This window comes from Lithobates pipiens, unplaced genomic scaffold (assembly GCF_037356315.1).
Source record: "Lithobates pipiens isolate NorthernLeopardFrog02 unplaced genomic scaffold, aLitPip1_a1.2 Scaffold_25, whole genome shotgun sequence".
Taxonomy (NCBI): domain Eukaryota; kingdom Metazoa; phylum Chordata; class Amphibia; order Anura; family Ranidae; genus Lithobates; species Lithobates pipiens.
The window spans coordinates 168,494,490-168,516,145 of NW_027507787.1; the positions used below are offsets into that span (position 1 = coordinate 168,494,490).

A 21,656-nucleotide genomic window follows, 5' to 3' on the forward strand; every position below is an offset into this window, starting at 1 on the left:
AGAGGATTGTTATCTGTCTTTACGGTAAACTCCGCCCCGTAGAGATAGTCCTTCAGTTTGTCTACTACTGCCCATTTGAGGGCCAAGAACTCCAATTTATGAGTTCTTCTCTGAGGGAGTCAGGCTCCGGCTCACATAGGCCACTGGTCGCAGCTGCTCTTCATACTCTTGATAGAGCACTCCGCCTAGGCCCTCATGACTGGCATCGACATGTAGCTCATATGGTCTGGTGGGGTCGGCATAGGCCAGGACTGGGGCCGTGGTAAGGCTCCTCTTCAAGGTTCAGAAAGCCTCTTCACACCTTGGGTTCCACTGATCTTGAACCGACTCACCGGCCCTCCTAGGTTCCAAGCCATCCTCTTCTCCTTCAGTCTTGAGCAATTCGTTTAGTGGCTTGGCAATCCGGGCAAACCCATCCACAAATCTTCTATAATAGGAGCAGAACCCCAGGAAAGATCTGAGCTCTGTGACTGTTGTCGGTCTTGGCCAAGAGGTAACTGCCTCCAACTTCTCAGGGTCTGTAGCCACTCCCTTTTCAGACACTATGTGTCCCAGATAGTTCACAGAGGATTGGTAAAACCGGCACTTCTCGGGAGAAAGCTTGAGTCCCTCTTCGCTGAGTCTTTTCAACACCTTCTCCAACCTGGCCTCATGTTCTTCCAAAGTCTTCCCGAAGACAATGACATCGTCCAAGTACACAAGGACTTCTATGAGATTCATGTCTCCAACGGTCTTCTCCATGAGGCGTTGAAAGGTAGCAGGGGCTCCAGACAGGCCCTGAGGCATTCTGTTGAATTCAAAGAATCCCACTGGGGTTATGAAAGCTGTCTTCTCTCGGTCTTCCTGGTGCATGGGTATTTGGTAGTACCCACTCTTGAGGTCCATTACACTGAACCACTTGGCACCAGACAAACTCTGTAGGGCATCCTCTATTCTCGGTGTGGTATACTGGTCGGGGATTGTCCTCCTGTTGAGAGTCCTGTAGTCGATACAAAGCCTCAACGACCCATTCTTTTTCCTGACCACCACTATGGGGGAGGCATAGGGACTTCTAGACTCCCAAATCACACCAGTCTTCTTCAACTCCGCAAGCTGCTCCCTCAGATCCTCCAGATCAGCTAGAGGGACCCGCCTAACCCTTTCCCTGAAGGGTTTGTCTTCTTGGAGGCGGATTCGGTGGGTGGCACTCCTGGCACATCCCACATCAAACTCATCCTTTGAGAAAATCATCTCTCATCTAGTCAGCTAGGCCTTGGCTCTCTCCTTCCAGGCTCCAGGTAGGTCCGGGTTCTCCATGGAAAGTTTTTCCCAAACATCTCCTCCTTCACCCGTTCCTTTTACTTCTGACCAGCTGACTGGGGCCGCAGGACTCACCTGCCCCAACAGCATCCTGGCAGGGATCTCTATGGGTCTCTCCGTAGGGTTTCTCACACTCACTGGGACTCTTCCTCGAGCCTTCTTCAGGGCCTTGATTGGAATCACTTCCGGTATCACTTCCAGGCCTGAGTGGTCCTCCCTTGGATCGGATTCCAGCATGACAAAGGGGCCAGGCTGCTCCCAGGTAAGCTTCACCGTGGTCCTGAGGCAGGCTACCTCTCCGGGCTGCAGGACCACTCCTTCTCTCCCAAGTCTCCACACCTTCCCTATCCCCTCTCCTGGGGTCTTCTGCTCTAGGACCAACCGTTGGTAGGCTGTCTTCAGCATGGGATGGATATTGGGATCTTGATGATTTCTCGTCTTCACTAGAGGGGTCAGAAGTCTTCGCACCAGATCCGTATTGGTCCCTATGATGAGGGACATCTTGCTGGCCCCGGGCGGTCTAGGACACACAACGGCCAGGGTGTCAAACACCTCTATTTTCCCCGCCACAGATGGATCGAAGGTCAGTTTTATGGGCAGGTAACCATCGTAGGGGAAACTCTGAGTTCCCAGGGCCCATATCTCCAGCTCTTCTATCTTCTGTATAGGCAAATGGCTCAAGTGCCTATCATAGAAGTCTCTGTACAACAAAGTCACTTGAGCTCCAGTGTCCAGGAGGGCCTTCGTGTAGACTCCTTCCACCTGGATGGAGACAGTGGGGGACGGGCCGACCAATTCTTCTGGGTAGGGCCGGGTTGAGGCCACCCTCTTCTGGGGACCCGTCTTCATCCAGTTGGTTTTTGACTTTATTCTTTTTCGAGCCTGGTATGCATTGACCCTCCCCACAGTAATGGGAGTACAAACCCACTGAGGGATGTTACTGTTTCTTATTTGTAGACATTCCTTCTGAGGGGTCTGGTTTTCTCTCTTTCTCTTCCTTCTATTCAGTTTGGAGTTCACTGAAAGGCATGGGCACCCGGTTGACTCCCTCACCGGGGCCCTCTGGAGTTTCCCGCCGGCTGGCGGTTATCTATCTTCTTCTTCTTGGGACTGGAACATCTACTGGCGAAGTGGCCACTGCCCCCGCAGTTGTAGCATAGCATCTCTTCTCGGTCTCGAGTGGGGCTTGGTGTTGGTGTATCTGGAAACAACTCCTTCCTAGGACTTGGTTTCTCGGCTCCCCCTTGACCTTTCGCCATCATAGCAGTCAACATCTCCATCACCTGGGACATCTGTAACTTCAAAGTGTCCACCTCCTTATCTCTAGCGGGAGTCATGGCCGGTGTAACTATTGCTACCGGTTGTTTGACGGGCTCGGTGAGATGTTCTTCCCTTTTCTCTTCCAGTAGGGCCTCTTCCTCTCTGATCATTCGGATGAGGTCAGTGTACTTCAGATTCTTCCCATCCTGTCGGGCACGCAGTGTCCATGCAATAGGATCCATGGGTTGAGCTCCCCTCAGTACCTGTTGAGCACGGGCCTCATCTACTTTCCCTGGGCTGATCCCCTTCCTTAGGATCATCCTATGCAGGATTTTATCTAAACGTCCCATGTAGTCTGATAGTTTTTCACCTTTCTTCTGGTAGCAATGCTCTAAGGCCGCGTACACACGCGCGGACTGTTTGCCCAACCTTGTTCGTCAAACAGTTTCGGCAAACAGTCCGCTCAAAATTTGCATGAGCGGACTTGCCCACACACGAGCGGACTGTTTGACGAACAAGGTTGGGCAAACAGTTCGCTCAACTTTTGAAATGAACGGACTCGCCCACGTAAGGAGGAAGCAAATCCGCCCATTTCGAGCGCGTGTACAGGTAGGCGGGGCCCGCGAGGGAGACGTCGCGGGCTCCGCCGCCTGGAATGGGCTTAAAGGGGAACCCCAACGCCGAAAAAAAATCGGCGTGGGGGTTCCCCCAAAGTCCACACCAGACCCTTGTCCGAGCACGCTACCCGGCCGGCCAGGAAAGGGGGGCGAGCGCGCCCCCCCTCCTGAGCCGTACCAGGCCGCGTGCCCTCAACATGGGGGGTGCCTTGGGGAAGGGGGGGCCGCGCGGCCCCCCCACCCCAAAGCACCTTGTCCCCATGTTGATGAGGACAAGGGCCTCTTCCCGACAACCCTGGCCGTTGGTTGTCGGGGTCTGCGGGCGGGGGGCTTATCGGAATCCGGGAGCCCCCTTTAAGAAGGGGGCCCCCGGATACCGGCCCCCCACCCTATGTGAATGAGTATGGGGTACAATGTACCCCTACCCATTCACCTGTGAAATAAAGTACAAAAAAAAACACAACACATGGAAAAAGTATTTTATTGCACAGCTCGGGGGGTCTTCCGTCTTCGGGGGTCTTCTCGCCGGACTCCTCCGCTATGTGTGTGTAGCTCTTTTGCTAGCGGAGGAGTCCGGCTTTCTTCCTCCCCGCCGCCGGCCTCTTCTCCCGACTTCGGGGGTCTTGTCCCCCTCTTCGGTTCTTCTGCCGGGCCACCGCGCCTTCTTGTAGCTCTTTTACAGGCGGTGGCCCGGTCTTCTGTCGCCGCTGTCGTCGCCGCCGCCGCCGCCGCCGCCGCCTTCCGTTCTTGTTCTTCTTCTTGTTCTTCTTCTTCTTCTCCTGGAGATGTTGACTCGACGAGCTCTCCGGCCGGAATGCCAGGGACACGCTCCGCTGCCACTTATATAGTGACAATGGGGCGGTGTCACATGGTATATGTCACATGGGTTGGTCACATGGGTTGATGTCACATGGGGACTATGACATCGTAAGGGGGCGGGATCACCATGTGACCAACCCATGTGACATATACCATGTGACACCGCCCCATTGTCACTATATAAGTGACCGCACAGCGCGGCTCTGGCATTCCGGCCGGAGAGCTCGTCGAGTCAACATCTCCAGGAGAAGAACAAGAAGAAGAACAAGAACGGAAGGCGGCGGCGGCGGCGACGACGACAGCGGCGACAGAAGACCGGGCCACCGCCTGTAAAAGAGCTACAAGAAGGTGCGGTGGCCCGGCAGAAGAACCGAAGGCGGCGACAGAAGACGGCGACAGAAGACCGGGCCACCGGACCAGGCGCGGTGGCCCGGCAGAAGAACCGAAAAGGGGGACAAGACCCTAGAAGTCGGGAGAAGAGGCCGGCGGCGGGGAGGAAGAAAGCCGGACTCCTCCGCTAGCAAAAGAGCTACACACACATAGCGGAGGAGTCCGGCGAGAAGACCCCCGAAGACGGAAGACCCCCGGAGCTGTGCAATAAAATACTTTTTCCATGTGTTGTGTTTTTTTTTGTACTTTATTTCACAGGTGAATGGGTAGGGGTACATTGTACCCCATACTCATTCACATAGGGTGGGGGGCCGGTATCCGGGGGCCCCCTTCTTAAAGGGGGCTCCCGGATTCCGATAAGCCCCCCGCCCGCAGACCCCGACAACCAACGGCCAGGGTTGTCGGGAAGAGGCCCTTGTCCTCATCAACATGGGGACAAGGTGCTTTGGGGTGGGGGGGCCGCGCGGCCCCCCCTTCCCCAAGGCACCCCCCATGTTGAGGGCACGCGGCCTGGTACGGCTCAGGAGGGGGGGCGCGCTCGCTCGCCCCCCTTTCCTGGCCGGCCGGGTAGCGTGCTCGGACAAGGGTCTGGTGTGGACTTGGGGGGAACCCCCACGCCGATTTTTTTCGGCGTTGGGGTTCCCCTTTAAGCCCATTCCAGGCGGCGGAGCCCGCGACGTCTCCTTCGCGGGCCCCGCCTACCTGTACACGCGCTCGAAATGGGCGGACTTCCCGAGCGGGAACAGTCCGCTCATTTCGAAAGTACAGCGGACAGGCCCACACACGGGCGGACTGTTCGCTCAAACACAGTTTCAGCGGACAGTTTTTCGGAATTTCCGAAAGACTTTGTCCATCCAACTGTCCGCTGAAACTGTCCGCTGAAAGCCCACACACGGGCGGACTGTCCGCCCAAACACTGTTCAGCGGACAAGGTTGGGCGAACAGTCCGCCCGTGTGTACGCGGCCTAACTGATAAGCAAGCTCAGAGATTTTCTCTGTCCCACCAAACACATTCTGTAATACATCTAGGTACTCCTGCGCATTACAGTCTGTCCTGCTCATCTTCAGGTTGCGTACGGCCTCTAGAGCAGGCCCCTTTAGACTTTCCACAATCCTCTGCTTCTTTCTGCACTCTGGAACTTCCCATTCCTCTAGTGGCTGAGTTGCGCTATCTAACCACTCTTCAAATCCCTCTTCTTCCGAAGGTACAGGTTTCCTCCCTGAAAACATCCGGAGTTTTCTGTACCCCGACATCGGGTAATCTGTGGGATCCTTCTTGCACTGGGCCACAATCTCCCCCAGGACAGCACACAGTTCTGCGCTAAGGGTGGCCGGTGCAGGTCTGAGACTCTCGGGTGAGATACGGGCCGCAGCCTGCGGTGATCCCGTTGGTGATGGCTCCTCCTTAGTTGCGTGCGTCAACCTATAGGATCTGTTGTCTTGGGTCCGTACACAGTTGCGCTTTCAAGCCTCCGGCATCCCATCCCAGTATTCCACTAGCGCGTACTGATATGAGATGTCTGGGTCTGATTTTATCTCCATCACCCATGGTTCATGGTCTGGGGACACTGACTTCATTAACTCCTCTACGGTCTCAGTCGACCATTTCTCCCCTGGGAGGCTAATGACCACTGACTGACTTGGGTCGGCCTTAGCCGCTTCACACCACTCTCTGACTCCCTGTGGGTCCATGCCGGTACCTCTGGCGTGTTCACCGCTGTCTCAGAAATCCCGGATTTACGAGCCCCCACGTATAGCGATACCCTCACTTAAGAGGGCCGCAAGTTTGGTTTGGGCCCTGAGCACAGCTCCGCCAACCCCCACCGGCAATCTGTTCTACCTGTCAGGGTCGTTACCTGGATGGTCGCGGTGCTGCCCGTGTTGGTGCGCGCCGATGTCCTGCAGTGCGTGCTGGGGTGCGTGTTCCTGTGCGTGCGGTGTTGCGCGCTCCTGTGGGCGCTGGTGCGCGTCGGTGTGTGCCCTCACGTGCCCCTGCTGGCGCTGGTGCGCGTCAGCGCGCGCCATTGCGCGCTGTGGTGGGCACTTCGGGTACCGCTGGTGTGTCTGCCGGCATTCGGGTGCGTGCGCGCGCGCGTGCGGGTGCGCGCGCGCCCGCCCGTGCGCCCGCCCGCGGGTGCGCGCGCGTCGACGCGCGCACGTGCGCGGTGCTTGGCGCCAATCGGCCTATTTAGGTTTGCTACTGACATCTCCCAGGTGCTGCCTGATCAACAGCTTCTCGGTTCCTGTCCCGTTGTTGGTATCCTGTGTTCCTGTTTGCTTATCTCCTGACGACCCGGCTTTCCTTTGACACCGCTGACCTCTGCCTGCATCTGACCTCTGCCTGTTTGACCTCTCTTTTGCCTGCTCCTTCTGTGCCTCTGCTGCCCGCCTGTTGCCGTACCCTGCCTGCACCCGGACCTGCCTGCTCTGCTCCTGCTCTGTACCCAGTTTGCCTGTGTCCTACCTACACACCTGCTGCCGGAAGCTTCCTGCAAGTTCCTGCTCCTGGAGCCATATCACAGGCTCTCTTACCACTCCGCACTCTCAGCCACCTGTCTGCTCTATCAGGGGTTGTAAGTCGGACACGTACGGGAGACCACCCTCTGCCCAAGCGGACTCATTCGGTAAGTGCCAGCCTGACAGTATCAGGCAGCCATGACTGAGTCCGGGCAGGGGGCCTCCCCTATGGATGAGTTATGCAGACATTTAGCCGGTCTGACCCAAGCCGTGAAGAGTCTCCAGGATGGCTACTCAAGGTTGGAGGAGCAAGTCCAAGCCTTGTCCTCCTCATCTAACCCTCAAGGAACCTCCCCCACCGGTCTCTCATCTGCACCCGCCGTAGTGATGCTTCCTCCAGAGCCAAGGGTACCTACACCCGAGAGGTTTTCCGGCGATCGCACCAAGTATCGTGCGTTTCGCAACTCTTGCGAACTGTACTTCGCACTGCAGCCCCGGACATTCTCTCTAGAGGCAACCAAGGTGGGCTTTGTAATATCCCTGTTGTCCGCCTCAAACCTGGGCCCATCGTTTACTGGAGCAGAAATCTGGAACCCTGGATAGCCTTGACAACTTCTTCTTGGCCATGTCTCAGCTTTATGAGGACCCTCAGTTGACTGCGACTGCAGAAGCCGCACTACACTCTCTCCAACAAGGTCGCAGAGCGGCCGAGGACTATGCAGTGGAATTCCGCCGTTGGAGCTCCGACACGGATTGGAATGACGCCGCCTTGCGCCACCAATTCCGGATGGGACTTTCTGACCCCCTTAAGGATGAGTTGGCACGGGTAGGAATACCACAAACCCTGGATGAGTTAGTCAACCTCTCCATTCAGATTGACCGCCGGTTAAGGGAACGCCGGTCGGAGAGGTCCTCCAGCCACTTCCGTCCCACCTGGGTGCTCCCCAAGGTCCCCAGTTCTACTGGTCAGTTCTCTTCTACCTCTTCTGCTCCCGCTCTGGAAGCTCCGGAACCAATGCAGCTCGGGTTACTTCGGCCCTCGTTGACCCCTGAAGAAAAGCAGCGCAGACGTACCCTTAACTTATGTCTCTACTGTGGTGAACCTGGGCACTATGTCAGGGCTTGCCCCAACAAGACACGTAATTGTGTTTCCTCTTCCTTCATGTGTGCCTCTGTTCTACGAAAACCCAGTTCTCACCTTGCCCTTCTCCTCACTTTGCAGCTTCCAGGAGGGAGTTTTCCAGTGTCAGCCATCATTGACTCCGGAGCATGCAGCTGCTTTATCGATCTGACTTTCGCTGCCAACCATCACATCTCGCTCATACCCAAGGCTCAGGGGCTTGCTGTACATCTAGCCGATGGCTCGCTCTTAGTTCCGGTCCGGTCACTCAAGAGACTGTTCCTTTGCTGGCTTCTATGGGCACCTGTCACCAGGAGCACCTACGTCTGGATGCCATCTCCTCCCCCTTGTTTCCAATTATCCTGGGGATACCCTGGTTGCAGGCCCACAATCCAAGCATTAACTGGGCCACAGGGGAAATCAAGTTTCTTTCCGATTACTGTCAACAACACTGCTTGGCCCAACCAACATGCAACTCCTCTCAACTCCTCTGTTTGGATGTCGATCCGAAATTGCTTCAGACCGTTCCGGAACCCTACAAAGACTTTGTGGATGTTTTCAGCAAAAAAGGCGCAGATACTCTTCCCCCCCACAGGCCTTATGACTGCCCTATTGAACTGTTACCAGGTACCGAAGTCCCCTTTGGGAGAATTTTTCCATTAACGGAACAGGAGTTAGGCACGCTGAAGGAGTATATTGCCGAAAACCTAAAAAAAGGGTTTATCCGTCCGTCTACTTCCCCTGCCGGTGCTGGCATTTTTTTCGTCGAAAAAAAGGACCATTCCTTACATCCCTGCATTGACTATCGGGAATTGAATAAGATAACTGTCAAAAACCGTTACCCTTTACCCCTAGTACCCGAGTTGTTCCAGAGGCTGGGGTCTGCAGTCATCTTTTCGAAATTGGATCTTCGCGGAGCTTACAATTTAATCCGTATCCGAGAAGGAGACGAGTGGAAGACAGCGTTTCGTACTCGTTTTGGGCACTACGAGTACCTTGTCATGCCCTTCGGGCTGTGTAATGCACCCGCAACCTTTCAACACTTTGTCAACGACATCTTTCGCGACTACCTGGATCTATACGTAATTGCATACCTGGACGATATCCTAATCTTTTCCTCATCATTGGAAGACCATCGTAGACATGTCCGTAGTGTGCTAGCTCGTCTCAGGGTACACGGGCTTTACGCGAAACTCGAAAAGTGCGAGTTTGAACGCCAGTCCATCCAATTCCTGGGCCTGGTTATATCTGTGGAGGGCATCAAGATGGATCCCCAAAAAGTATCTGCCATCCTGGACTGGCCTGCACCTGTGGACAGGAAGGGCGTACAACGTTTCGTCGATTTTTCCAACTTCTACCGGAAATTTATCAGGGGTTTCTCTGCAATTATTGCTCCCATCACCGAACTGACCAGGCAGGGTACCCGATTCTCTTGGACCCCTGAGGCACAGCTGGCCTTCGAAAAACTTAAGATGCTGTTCACCTCTGCCTCTATTCTAAAACATCCGGACCCAGCCTTACCCTTCGTTCTTGAATTGGATGCTTCGGAAATCGCTGTGGGGGCGGTGTTATCCCAACGGCAGGGTGCCAAGGCCCTTCTTTTACCGGTGGCGTTCTTTTCTCGCAAACTGTCGTCATCCGAAAGGAACTATGATGTTGGGGACCGAGAACTTCTGGCCATTAAGGCGGCTCTGGAGGAGTGGCGTTATCTATTGGAAGGTGCTGCACATCCCATCCTGGTTTACACCGACCACAAAAACCTGGAATATTTGAGAACTGCCAAAAGACTTAGACCACGGCAAGCCAGATGGGCTCTTTTTTTTTCCCGGTTTCAATTTCATATCACCTATAGACCTGGTTTTAAGAATGTCAAGCCGGATGCCCTGTCACGCATGTTTTCTATCCCTGAAGAGACTCGGCCTCCTGATACAATTCTCCCTTCTGGGAACTTCTTGCTCCTCCAAGGGGACCTTATCTCCCGGATCAGACAGGCTTCTGTTGGAATGCCCCCGAGCCCCGAGGTCAGCTGTAGTGAGGGGTTGTTCTGGCATAAAGGCAAGATTGTGGTCCCTGAAGCCTTGAAGGTAAACGTGTTGGAACTCTGCCACGACCATAAGATGGCCGGACACTTTGGTACCCTGAAGACTGCCGAACTGATTCAGCGCACCTTTTGGTGGCCTCAACTTCTTAAGGACTGCAAGGACTATGTGGACTCGTGTAGCACTTGCGCCCGAAATAAAAACAGCCGGACACGGGCTTGGGGCCTACTGAAACCTTTACCTGTCCCTGAGAGACAGTGGAAAATGATTTCGATGGACTTTATCGTGGAACTCCCCCTTTCCGAGGGGTTCTCTACTATCTTTGTTGTCGTAGATAGGCTGTCCAAGATGGCCCACTTCCTCCCGATGAGGGGCACTCCCTCGGCTATGGACACGGCAAAGATCTTTGTCAAAGAAGTTGTAAGGCTGCATGGGATCCCGGCAAGTATTGTTTCCGATCGAGGCGCCCAATTCACCTCGAGGTTTTGGAGAGCGCTCTGCGGGTCTCTTGAAATTGAATTGGCTTTTTCCTCCGCTTATCACCCCCAGACAAACGGACAAACGGAGAGAACCAATCAGTCCCTGGAGCAGTACATCCGCTGTTTTTCTTCTTTCTCGCAGGATGACTGGGTCTCGCTACTACCCATGGCGGAGTTTGCTTATAACAACTCCTTGCACTCCGCCATCAACCAGACACCGTTCTTTGCCAATTACGGCTTCCACCCAGCCTTCTTGCCCAGCTCAGTCCCAGAATGCCTTGTTCCGGCAGTTTCCGAGACATTGGACTTCTTTTCTAAAAACAACCAACTCCTAAAGGAAACCATGGCCCGGTCCCAGGAATGCTATAAACGGGCGTTTGACAAAAGGAGACGGGGAGAACTCGTTCTGGCTCCCGGCAGCCAAGTATGGTTATCTACAGTCAACCTTAAGATGGCCTGTCCTTCCAAGAAGTTAGGCCCTAAATTCATGGGCCCTTTCTCAGTAAAGAGGAGGATAAACTAAGTTGCATATGAACTTAACCTGCCTGACTCTTTTAGAGTGCACCCGGTCTTTCACGTGTCCTTACTGAAGCCCGTCACCCCAAATCCCTTTGCTGACCGCACTACTGACCCACCCGAACCTGTTATAGTGGACAATGAAGAGGAGTTTGAGGTTGAAGCAATCCTTGATTGCAGGAAGAGGGGTAATGTAACCCAGTACCTCATCAAGTGGAAGGGTTATGGACCTGAGGACAACTCCTGGGAACCCGAGGACAATCTACATGCTCAGGAACTTTTGCGGGCCTTCAAGAACCGTCAGGTTTCCAGATCGGCTCACCTGGGCAGCCGGAGTCTGCCCTTAGGGAGGGGGCACTGTCAGGGTCGTTACTTGGATGGTCGCGGTGCTGCCCGTGTTGGTGCGCGCCGATGTCCTGCGGTGCGTGCTGGGGTGCGTGTTCCTGTGCGTGCGGTGTTGCGCGCTCCTGTGGGCGCTGGTGCACGTCGGTGTGTGCCTTCACGTGCCCCTGCTGGCGCTGGTGCGCATCAGCGCGCGCCATTGCGCGCTGTGGTGGGCACTTCGGGTGCCGCTGGTGTGTCTGCCGGCGTTCGGGTGCGCGCGCGCGCGCGTGCGGGTGCGTGCGCGCCCGCGCGCGTCAACGCGCGCACGTGCGCGGTGCTTGGCGCCAATCGGCCTATTTAGGTTTGCTACTGACATCTCCCAGGTGCTGCCTGATCAACAGCTTCTCGGTTCCTGTCCCGTTGTTGGTATCCTGTGTTCCTGTTTGCTTATCTCCTGACGACCCGGCTTTCCTTTGACACCGCTGACCTCTGCTTGCATCTGACCTCTGCCTGTTTGACCTCTCTTTTGCCTGCTCCTTCTGTGCCTCTGCTGCCCGCCTGTTGCCGTACCCTGCCTGCACCCGGACCTGCCTGCTCTGCTCCTGCTCTGTACCCAGTTTTCCTGTGTCCTACCTACACACCTGCTGCCGGAAGCTTCCTGCAAGTTCCTGCTCCTGGAGCCATATCACAGGCTCTCTTACCACTCCGCACTCTCAGCCACCTGTCTGCTCTATCAGGGGTTGTAAGTCGGACACGTACGGGAGCCCACCCTCTGCCCAAGCGGACTCATCGGTTCGGTAAGTGCCAGCCTGACACTACCCACTCTGGCACAGTTAGTATCTAGCAATACACATGAAATCGCTTATACTCTAAATATGTGTGTGCGTGGGTGGATAACTCAAGCTCATAGACAATCTTTGAAAGTATATAACTGACTTTACTTGTTGTTTTATAAAAGGAATAACATGAATCGAACATTTGGTTTGCAACACATAAGCAGGTCCCTGCAGTAACCAGTAATAAAGATAAACAGAGTAATCAACATAATAAAGTATTGCTATGCAACTCTAACGCTGCCCTTTTTCAGCTACTTCCCCGCATGGGTAAACTAACACCCAGCACTATCTACCTATGTAGTCAGGCCTGACTGATCTAGATGGAAGTCCAGTGAAACAATATTCGCTAGCAATCTTTCGGTGGTGCACTTGAAGAACAACTTTGTAATCCAAACGAATAATAAAGATTAAGTATCTGTCTTTAAACAGCTCTCACCACCCAGACAGACCAAAGTCCGTTTTCTCCGCCGATTCGTCTAGGAACAGGAATCCACCAACCTCCGAGTCTTCAATCCTTCTGGTGTACTGCAGCAAGGATGAGAAGATGTCTCTCAGGTGCAGCTAGGCTGGCAAAGGGCTCTTTGGAAAAGAGCACAAGGCCCAGGCTTCAGGCCTTGTGCCTCCAGCAGTTCAGCACAAACCTCCTCTTGCTAGGAGGGGGGGGGTGTCCAAAGAGAAAGAACTAGGCCTCTCCCCCTCCTTATATGCCCTCCCCCATGAGTCTCTGGGGCATAACTCCAAACATCCTGGGAACCAGCGGGGTTCTGGGAACAGTAGTTTTATAGTCCTTAAAGAGACCCCGCTACACTAATTATATTAAACACATTGGGGGTTTATTTACTGAAGGCAAATGCACTTTACACTGCAAGTGCACTTGGAAGTGCAGTCGCTTTAGATCTGAGTGGAAGCTCTGCTAATGTTATCATCCAATTATGTACAAGCAAAATGCTGTTTTTTATTTTCCTTGCAATTTCCCCATCTACAGCGACTGCACTTCTAAGTGCACCTGAGGTGCAAAGTGGTTTTGCCTTTAGTAAATAAACCCCAATATGTGAAAATGGTTGAAATTGTGGAACAAAAGGTATCCTTTTAGTGTGTTTTTTATTTGTACTAATCTTATTTAGATTTAAACGTTCCTTTTTTATTGATGCTTCGGGATAATTTCTGTATCCCGTTAATGCGGATCACTAACTATTCTCTGAACCCTCATTAGTTGGCTTTTAGGAATAGAATTAAAGACAGCTTGAGGGTGAAAACTGTCAAAATGTCAATCCACAGATTTTCAATGGGGTTTAAGTTTTCTCCTTCAACCACTGTGTGGTCATTTTTGCTGTGTGCTTTGGGTCATTGTCATGTTGGAAGGTAAATCTTCTTCCCATTGATAACCTTCTGGCAAATGGCAGCAGATTTTTCTCAGGAATTTGACAGTATTTTCCCCATCCATTTTCCTTATATCCTGACAAGTGCTTCTGTCCCTGCTGCAGAGTAACACCCCCATACGAGTATATTAACCCCCTCTACCATAACAGGATATTAACCCCCTCCACCCTAAAAGGATATTAACCCCCTTCACTAGGGATGAGCCGAACACCCCCCTGGTTCGGTTCGCACCAGAACTTTCGAACGGACCCCAAATTCATACCAACGTTAGAACCCCATTGAAGTCTATGGGACTCGAACGTTCGAAACCCAAAAAAGGTTTGGGGACCTGGCTCCTGCCCCAAGGGACATGGCTCAATGCAAAAAAAAGTTTTAAAAATGGCCGTTTTGGCGGGAGCACTGATTTTAACCACTACAATACAGGGCACTTTCGCCACCTTCCTTCCCAGCCCAATTTTCAGCTTTTATCGCTCTAGCGTTTTCAGTGACAATATCGCGGTCATGCTACACTGTACCCAAATGAAATTTTTAGCATTTTGTTTGCACAAATAGAGCTTTATTTTGGTGGTATTTATTCACGACTCCGTTTTTTATTTTTTGCGATATAAGCGCAAAAAAAGCAGAAATTTGGAAAAAAAATATATTTTCTTTTTTCTATTTGAAAAGAAATCCAATAAAATCAAATGTTGTCATAAATTTAAGCCAAAATGTATTCTGCTACATGTTTTTGGTAAAAAAAATTCTGTTAAGTGTATAATAATTGGTTTGTGTGATCACGGACATATGTACGCAAATGATCATGTACATATGTGTCCAGGTGATCACGTACATATGTGTGCAGATAATCATTGGGACATGTGATTTTAGTGGGACATATGTGGGGGACATGTTTTTATTATTAGGGACATGTGTTTTTATTATTTGGGGGCATGTATGTTTTGGGGACATGTGTGTTTTGGGGACATATGTGGGGGCTGTGTTTATACTGTGTGGTGTGTTGTCTGTTTACACTAGACTGGTGATCAGTGAGTAAAAAGCTGTAAAAAACAGCTCATACTCACTGATCATCAGCCGGCTGCAGCGATCTGCTCTCCTCTCCTCAGCGATGACTTCTGTGGGAGGAGAGGAGGAGCCGATTGCCTAGCAACCGGCTGTTTGTTTACATCACATGATGGCCGTGATTGGACACGGCCGTCATGTGAATGAATGAATGAATGAAATACTTGTATAGCGCACAATGCGAACTGAATCGCCTCTAGGCCAATCACAGAGCCCTCCTGCCAAAAGGTGACACGAACACGAACGAATCGGGATCGCGCCGCTGCGTGGGCACGCGCGATCCCGCTCCTTCTGAAGGACGTTCCTGAACGTCCTATCAGAAGTAGACGGCTCCCATCCAGCCGTATATGTGCATTGTGGGAAGTGGTTAATAACGATTAAAGTGAAAAAAAAGTGAAATATTCCTTTAAATATCGTGCCTGGGGGGTGTCTATAGTATGCCTGTGTTTCCCGTGTTTAGAACAGTCCTTGCACAAAGTGACATTTAACCGAAATAACGTAATTTCAAACTGCTTGCGGTTTTAATGTTATATCTGGTTCCTGCGAAATGGTTGAAAATCATTGAGAAAAATGGCATGGGTAGCCCTCCCTGCCCATTACCACCCTCTTTGGGTCTTGTACGGATATTAAGGGGAACCCCGTACCCATAAAAAAAGGAAATACGTGTGGCCCCCCAGGCCCTATATACTCAGAACAGCAGTATACAGGCGGTGCAAACAAGACAGGGACTGTGTAGATTTGTTGTGTTAAGTTGAATCTGTTTGTAATTTTCGACTGGTACATTTTTAAAGTGTAGCTCCAGTCAAAAAAACTATTTTTAAGCTTTTTGGAAAACATAGGGAAGGGTTATCACCAATGTATAATTTGTTTTGCCGTCCGTCTTTTTTCATCTCACTTGCTGTTGTCTCCTTCCGTTTGCAGTAGGAGATGTTTGTAAGTTGGATGTTTGAAAGTAGGGGGCTGCCCTATATGCTCTGCAGAAATGGCGAAACAAGGTTTTGGTTTTGCCACAACATTGTAAGCCCTCAAAGTGACTCTTGGTGGGCGCTGGAGCGCCCTGCTGTGAACGATTATATCAAGAATTGTAATTACATGCCATTGTTAAACAGTGGTAGAAAAATTGACCTTTGGTGGTTGTGGTGCTTGTGCCACAACACTATAAGTCCTCACAGTTACTCTGGGTGGGCACAGGAACAAGCCCTCCTGTGAAATATTATATCAAGAATTGTAATTACATGTCCCTGTTAAACAGGGGCAGAAAAATTGGGCCTTAGGCACTGGTGCTGGTGCCACGACACTGCAACCTCTCCCATATACTCTAGTTTTAGTGCAGGAATTAGCCCTGCTGCAAAGCATTGCATCAAAAATTGTAATTAAACGCCCCTGTTAAACAGGGGCAGAAAAATTGGGCTTTAGGCACTGGTGCTGGTGCCACGACACTGCAACCTCTCCCATATACCCTAGTTTTAGTGCAGAAATTAGCCCTGCTGCAAAGCATTGCATCAAAAATTGTAATTAAACGCCCCTGTTAAACAGGGGCAGAAAAATTGAGCTGATGGCATCACCCAGAACCAAAAATGTTCTTCCAACATATCAGCGGAGGAGGAAGAGGATAGACAATCAACAGAGAATGTAGGTGGATATAACGGTGTATACTGGGTTCAGAGCACGCAGACAGCACGCACAATCTCCTACCACTGACTGCAAGCTCTATTTAAAACGAGCAAGATAGTTAGCTATATAGGTGGATATAGCGGTGTATACTGGGTTCAGAGCACGCAGACAGCACGCACAATCTCCTAACACTGACTGCAAGCTCTATTTAAAACGAGCAAGATAGTTAGCTATATAGGTGGATATAGCAGTGTATACTGGGTTCAGAGCACGCAGACAGCACGCACAATCTCCTAACACTGACTGCAAGCTCTATTTAAAACGTGCAAGATAGTTAGCTATATAGGTGGATATAGCGGTGTATACTGGGTTCAGAGCACGCAGACAACACGCACAATCTCCTCACACTGACTGCAAGCTCTATTTAAAACGAGCAAGATAGTTAGCTATATAGGTGGATATAGCGGTGTATACTGGGTTCAGAGCACGCAGACAGCACGCACAATCTCCTAACACTGACTGCAAGCTCTATTAAAAAAGAGAAATATAGCTAGCTATATAGGTGAATATAGCGGTGTATACTGCGGTCAGGGCACGCAGACAACAACCACTACAGAAGAGCAAGAACGAAAAATTGACCGATAACGATCGGTGTATACTGTGTTGAATGTACACAGAACACCCACTAACTCCTACAGACGCCAACACACTACACAAGGCCGCCGCGCTGGCGGCCTTATATAGTGTGGGGCGTGTACTACACAGAATGAGCTATGATTGGCCGCAGGCATCCTGCCTGTGGCCAATCATGGCTCTCCTCGCTGCCGGCGCTGTGATTGGCCAAGCATGCGGGGTCACAGTGCATGCTTGGCTAATCATGAGCCAGCAATGCACTGCGATGGCGCAGGGGAATTTTGGGCCGTGAGCACCACACGAATTTGGCGCGAACGGCCCATAACGTTTGGAATTCGCCGAACGGCCGAACAGCCGATGTTCGAGTCGAACGTATGTTCGACTCGAAACACGAAGCTCATCCCTACCCTCCACCATAACAGGATATTAAGCCCCTCCACCATAAAAGGATATGAACCCCTTTTACAATAACAGGATAGTAACCCCCTCCACCATAAAAGGATATTAACCTCCTCCACCATAACAGGATATTAACCCCCTCCACCATAACAGGATATTAACCCCCTCCACCATAAAAGGATATTAACCTCCTCTAACATAAAAGGATATTAACCCCCTCCACCAAAAAGGATATTAACCCCCTCCACCATAAAAGGATATTAACCCCCTCCACCATAAAAGCATATTAACCCCCTCCACCATAACAGGATATTACCACCCCCCATAATAGGATATTACCACCCCTCCCCCATAACAGGATATTACCACCCCCCATAACAGGATATTAACACCCCCACCCCCCCCCCCCCCCATAATGGGATATTAGCACCTCTGTGCTTTACTGTAGGAATATTTTATTTATTAAAAGTTTATTTATTAAAGTTATTTAGATGGTGAGCTGTATTGGATTTCCGCCAGACATATCGCTTGGTGTTGAAGCCAAATAATTACATTTTAGTCTCATCTGACCACCTTAAACACACCTTGAAGATTCTGAGGTCATATGGAAAAAGGTGTTAAGGAGACTAAAATTTAATTATACTGTATTCCTACAGTAAAACACGGGGGAGGTAATATCCTGTTATGGGGTGTTTCTCTGCAGCATGCAAGGAGCACTTGTCAGGATAGAAGGAAAAAAAATGGGGCAAAATACTATCAAATTGTTGAGGAAAATCTGCTGCCCCTCTGTCAGAATTTTGTCAATAGGAAGAAGGTTTACCTTCCAACATGACAATGACCCACAGAATGGGCAAATATTGCAAAGTCTAAGTCTAAGTTCCAACTTAGTGATTCTGTTTTTGAATTTGTTTCTGAAAAGCACTGTATGTGTTATATCCTTTACTGGATGTTATAAGTGGCTCTAGTTTATACAGCTGGATAAAACAAAAACTGTGTCTGTTTCCGGTTCTCTGAGGGGAGAACTGACAGATCGTCTGTTCATACAGAGTATGAAAAGCAATCTCTTAGTTTCCCTGCACAGTCCCCTCCCCCTTCAGTTAGAACACAAACTAGTACACACATTAACCTCTTCACTGCCCCTTAGTGTTAACCCCTTCAATGATTGCTGTACTAATGCCAATGTTCCCAAAAATGTGTCAAAATTGTCTGACGTGTCCGCCATAATGTCACAGCCATAATGTCGCAGTCATGACTAGTAAAAAAAAAGATTAATAAAAATGCCATAAAACTATCCCCTATTTTGTAGACGCTATAACTTTTGCGCAAACCAATCAATATGCGCTTATTGTGATTTCTTTTACCAAAAATATGTAGAAGAATATGTATCGGCCTAAACTGAGGAAAAAAATGTTTTTTTATATATTTTTGGGGGATATTTATTATAGCAAAAAGTAAAAAATAATGCGTTTTTTTTTTTCCAAAATTGATGCTCTTTTTATGTTTATAGTGCAAAAAATAAAACCTGCAGAGGTGATAAAATACCACCAAAAGAAAGCTCTATTTGTGGGAAAAAAAGGATGTCAATTTTGTTTGGGCGCCACAACGCACGAGCAATTGTCAATGAAAACGACGCAGTGCCGAAGCGCAAAAAGTGCTCTGATCTTTGGTCAGACAAATGGTCCGGGGCAGAAGTGGTTAAAGGGGGAATGATTCTTTTGTATACCCACTGTATATATAAATCAATGTTTGTGTGTCTGGAGCTCAGCTTTAAGCCAAGCCTCCAGTGTCTTCAGCTCTCTAGAGTATTATCACTCACCCCTTTGAAATGGGTCACATTTTTCATCTTCCAGAAGCTCTTTCAGTTGTTGGATATCATTTTCTTTTGCGCCCCGAAGTAGCGGAATATCGTGAATCCTAAACAAAAAAGTAGTACTTCTAAAATGTAATTCTGGGTAGGTAATATAAGAGCTTTTGTATGCATCATTGAATAAATATATAAACCATTTAGGGGATTCTAAGAACAAATATTTCAAAGAAAAACTTGAACAATGACTTACAGGTCTGCTTTGCAGAACAGCCGTGTCTGGACGGGGTGTTAATTTTTTTGCAGTTAAGTGACAGTTATAGGTCTTGTCCCTCCCAAAGCCTGTGACTGGACAGTGCTAAGAGAAGCAGCAGGCTGATGAGTTCACCTTTCTGGTGCTCCGCTCTCCCCTCCTATCAGCATGCTCTTTGTTATTTTATATCCCCACTCTGTGCTTATAGTCCAGGGGTAGGCACTAGGCAACCCCCGGCACACAAAGCGTCTTTTGCCAGCACTCGACTCCCTCCCCATCAAGAGAGCAGTGCAGGGAAGTGTCAGTGAGACACTAATGCATTCCAGTTTCAGAATTCCCCACCCTGCACTGAGGGGGAGGCACTGCGCCCCCACACATTGTAAAAGATGGGAAACTTTATTTGGTTTTCTAACTTTGCTGTAGCTGCGATCGTCAGCTTTTGTGATGGGGATGAGATTGGGTGCAGTTCTGCTTAGGGGGCTGTCCCTGTTTCCAGGAGGAGAAGGAGGACTGTCATTGGCCACTGATAAAGTCAATCACAGTCCTACTAGCCCCGCCCACCATCTGGAGGAAGATGACTCGGTTGCCACTACCAATCTACCCTGTGTCCCTGAAAATAAGACCTAGCATGATTGTCGGTGATGGCTGCAATATAAGCCCTACCCCCCAAAAAAGCCAGTGTAGGTCTTATTTTTAGGGTAGGGCTTATTTGGGGGGTAGGGCTTATATTGCAGCCATCACCAACAATCACGCTAGGTCTTATTTTCGGTGAAACAGGGTAAGAAGAAGGGATTTCACTGATTGAGAAAACCACAATCAGGTGACAGTTTGTGGAATTACTGTTGAGCTTCTGAGAACTTTCTTGACAATATTCCTGAACCTTTGTGTCACTTACTACTGAACCCCGGCACTTTGTGTCCATTTAAGCCACAGCCAATATTCAGTGCAATGAAAATCACACCCAACTTTTGCTGTAAGCGCCGCATTTATTCTCAGCTGCGGCGGCCCACCTTTTGATCCTGCACACAGGCACACTGCTCTCAGAAAATGCCCCTGGCCTGAGCTCATCATTGCACATCCATTCCAGATGCTTGTATGTGACATCACATACATCAGATACATCACGTGGGTTGGATGCGAGAGGCGGATCAGCAGGATGAGTGTGCCAGGACAGGTAGATGTGTCTCATCTCTGCTTCCTTTCACCACTCTTCATATCACTTGTATCATAGATGAGAAGAGGGGACAGTGTTGGAGCAGATGAGCAGGAGGGGTTCAGAGGTGGGACAGAAGAGCAGGAGGGTACAGCGTTGGGGCAGATGTCCAGGGAGGTAGAATGGTGGAAGAGACGAGAAGGGGGTTCAGCAGTGGGACAGAAGAGCAGGGGGTTACAGTGATGGGGCAGATAAAAAGGGGGTTAGAGTGGTGGGACAAATGTGCAGGGGGGTTCAGTGTTGGGGCAGATGAAAAGAGGGTTCAGTGGTGGGACAGAAAAGAGGGGGGGGGTAGAGCAGTGGGGTAGATGTGAAAGGAGGTGTATTGGTAGGACAGATGGGCGGGGAGATACAGTGTTGGGGCAGGAGAGCAGGGGGTTCAGAGGTGAGACAGATGTGCAGGAGGTACATTGGTGGGGTAGATGAGAAAGTGGGTTACTGTCAGGGCTGGCTTAGCCCTTCCTCCTCTGGGCTGGCTGCTCAGCTGTCGGCTAATTGCCAGCTCTTTTCTCTCTCCACAGTTACCAGCTGTTCCCAATGATGCTCGTCTGGCCTGCCTATTTAAAGTCTACCAGTTCATTTCTCCATTGCCTTCACGTTTGGTCACATCACTAGGAACCATCTCCTGCTGTTGTTTCAAGACTGGCTTGCTACATCCCTCCTGGCTTCCATCCTGCTTGCAGTTGCTCTCCCTGGATTCCTGACTTCTGGACTGGCTGTTTACCCGATCTAGTTTATGAACTTTGGACTGGCTGACTATCCGATCTGGCTACTGGACTCTGGCTTGCTTGACTATGCTTTTTCCTATTTACCTTTTTATTTTTATTAATAAACAAGTGTGATTTGATTGTACTTCTGTCTCTGTCTGTTTCATGGTTCCTGACAGTTACAGAGGTGGGGCAGATGAGTAGATGGGTTCAGTGTAGAACAGATGAGAAGGTGATTCGGTAGTGAGACAGAAGATCATGGGGACAGTGGTAGGTACAGTGGTGGGGCAGATGAGAAAAGGGGTACATTGATGGGGCAGATGAGCAGGGGGGTTACAGTGGTGGGACAGAAGAGCAAGGGGGTACAGTGGTGGGAGTGATGTGAAGAGGGTTCAGAAGTGAGACAGAAAAGCAGGGGGGTACAGTGATGGGGCAGGT

General features: G+C 50.4%; 1 protein-coding gene across 2 annotated transcripts in view; it reads right to left on the minus strand.

The window, feature by feature from the left end:
* LOC143930643 (transient receptor potential cation channel subfamily V member 6-like) overlaps positions 1 to 21,656 on the minus strand; it is an 85,835-nt gene that overhangs the window by 58,388 nt on the left and 5,791 nt on the right. For both annotated transcript variants that reach the window (XM_077455138.1, XM_077455137.1), the window contains one exon: positions 19,058 to 19,155. In XM_077455138.1, coding sequence (XP_077311264.1) covers positions 19,058 to 19,155 — 98 coding nt within the window. The remainder of the gene's footprint in view (positions 1 to 19,057; positions 19,156 to 21,656) is intronic.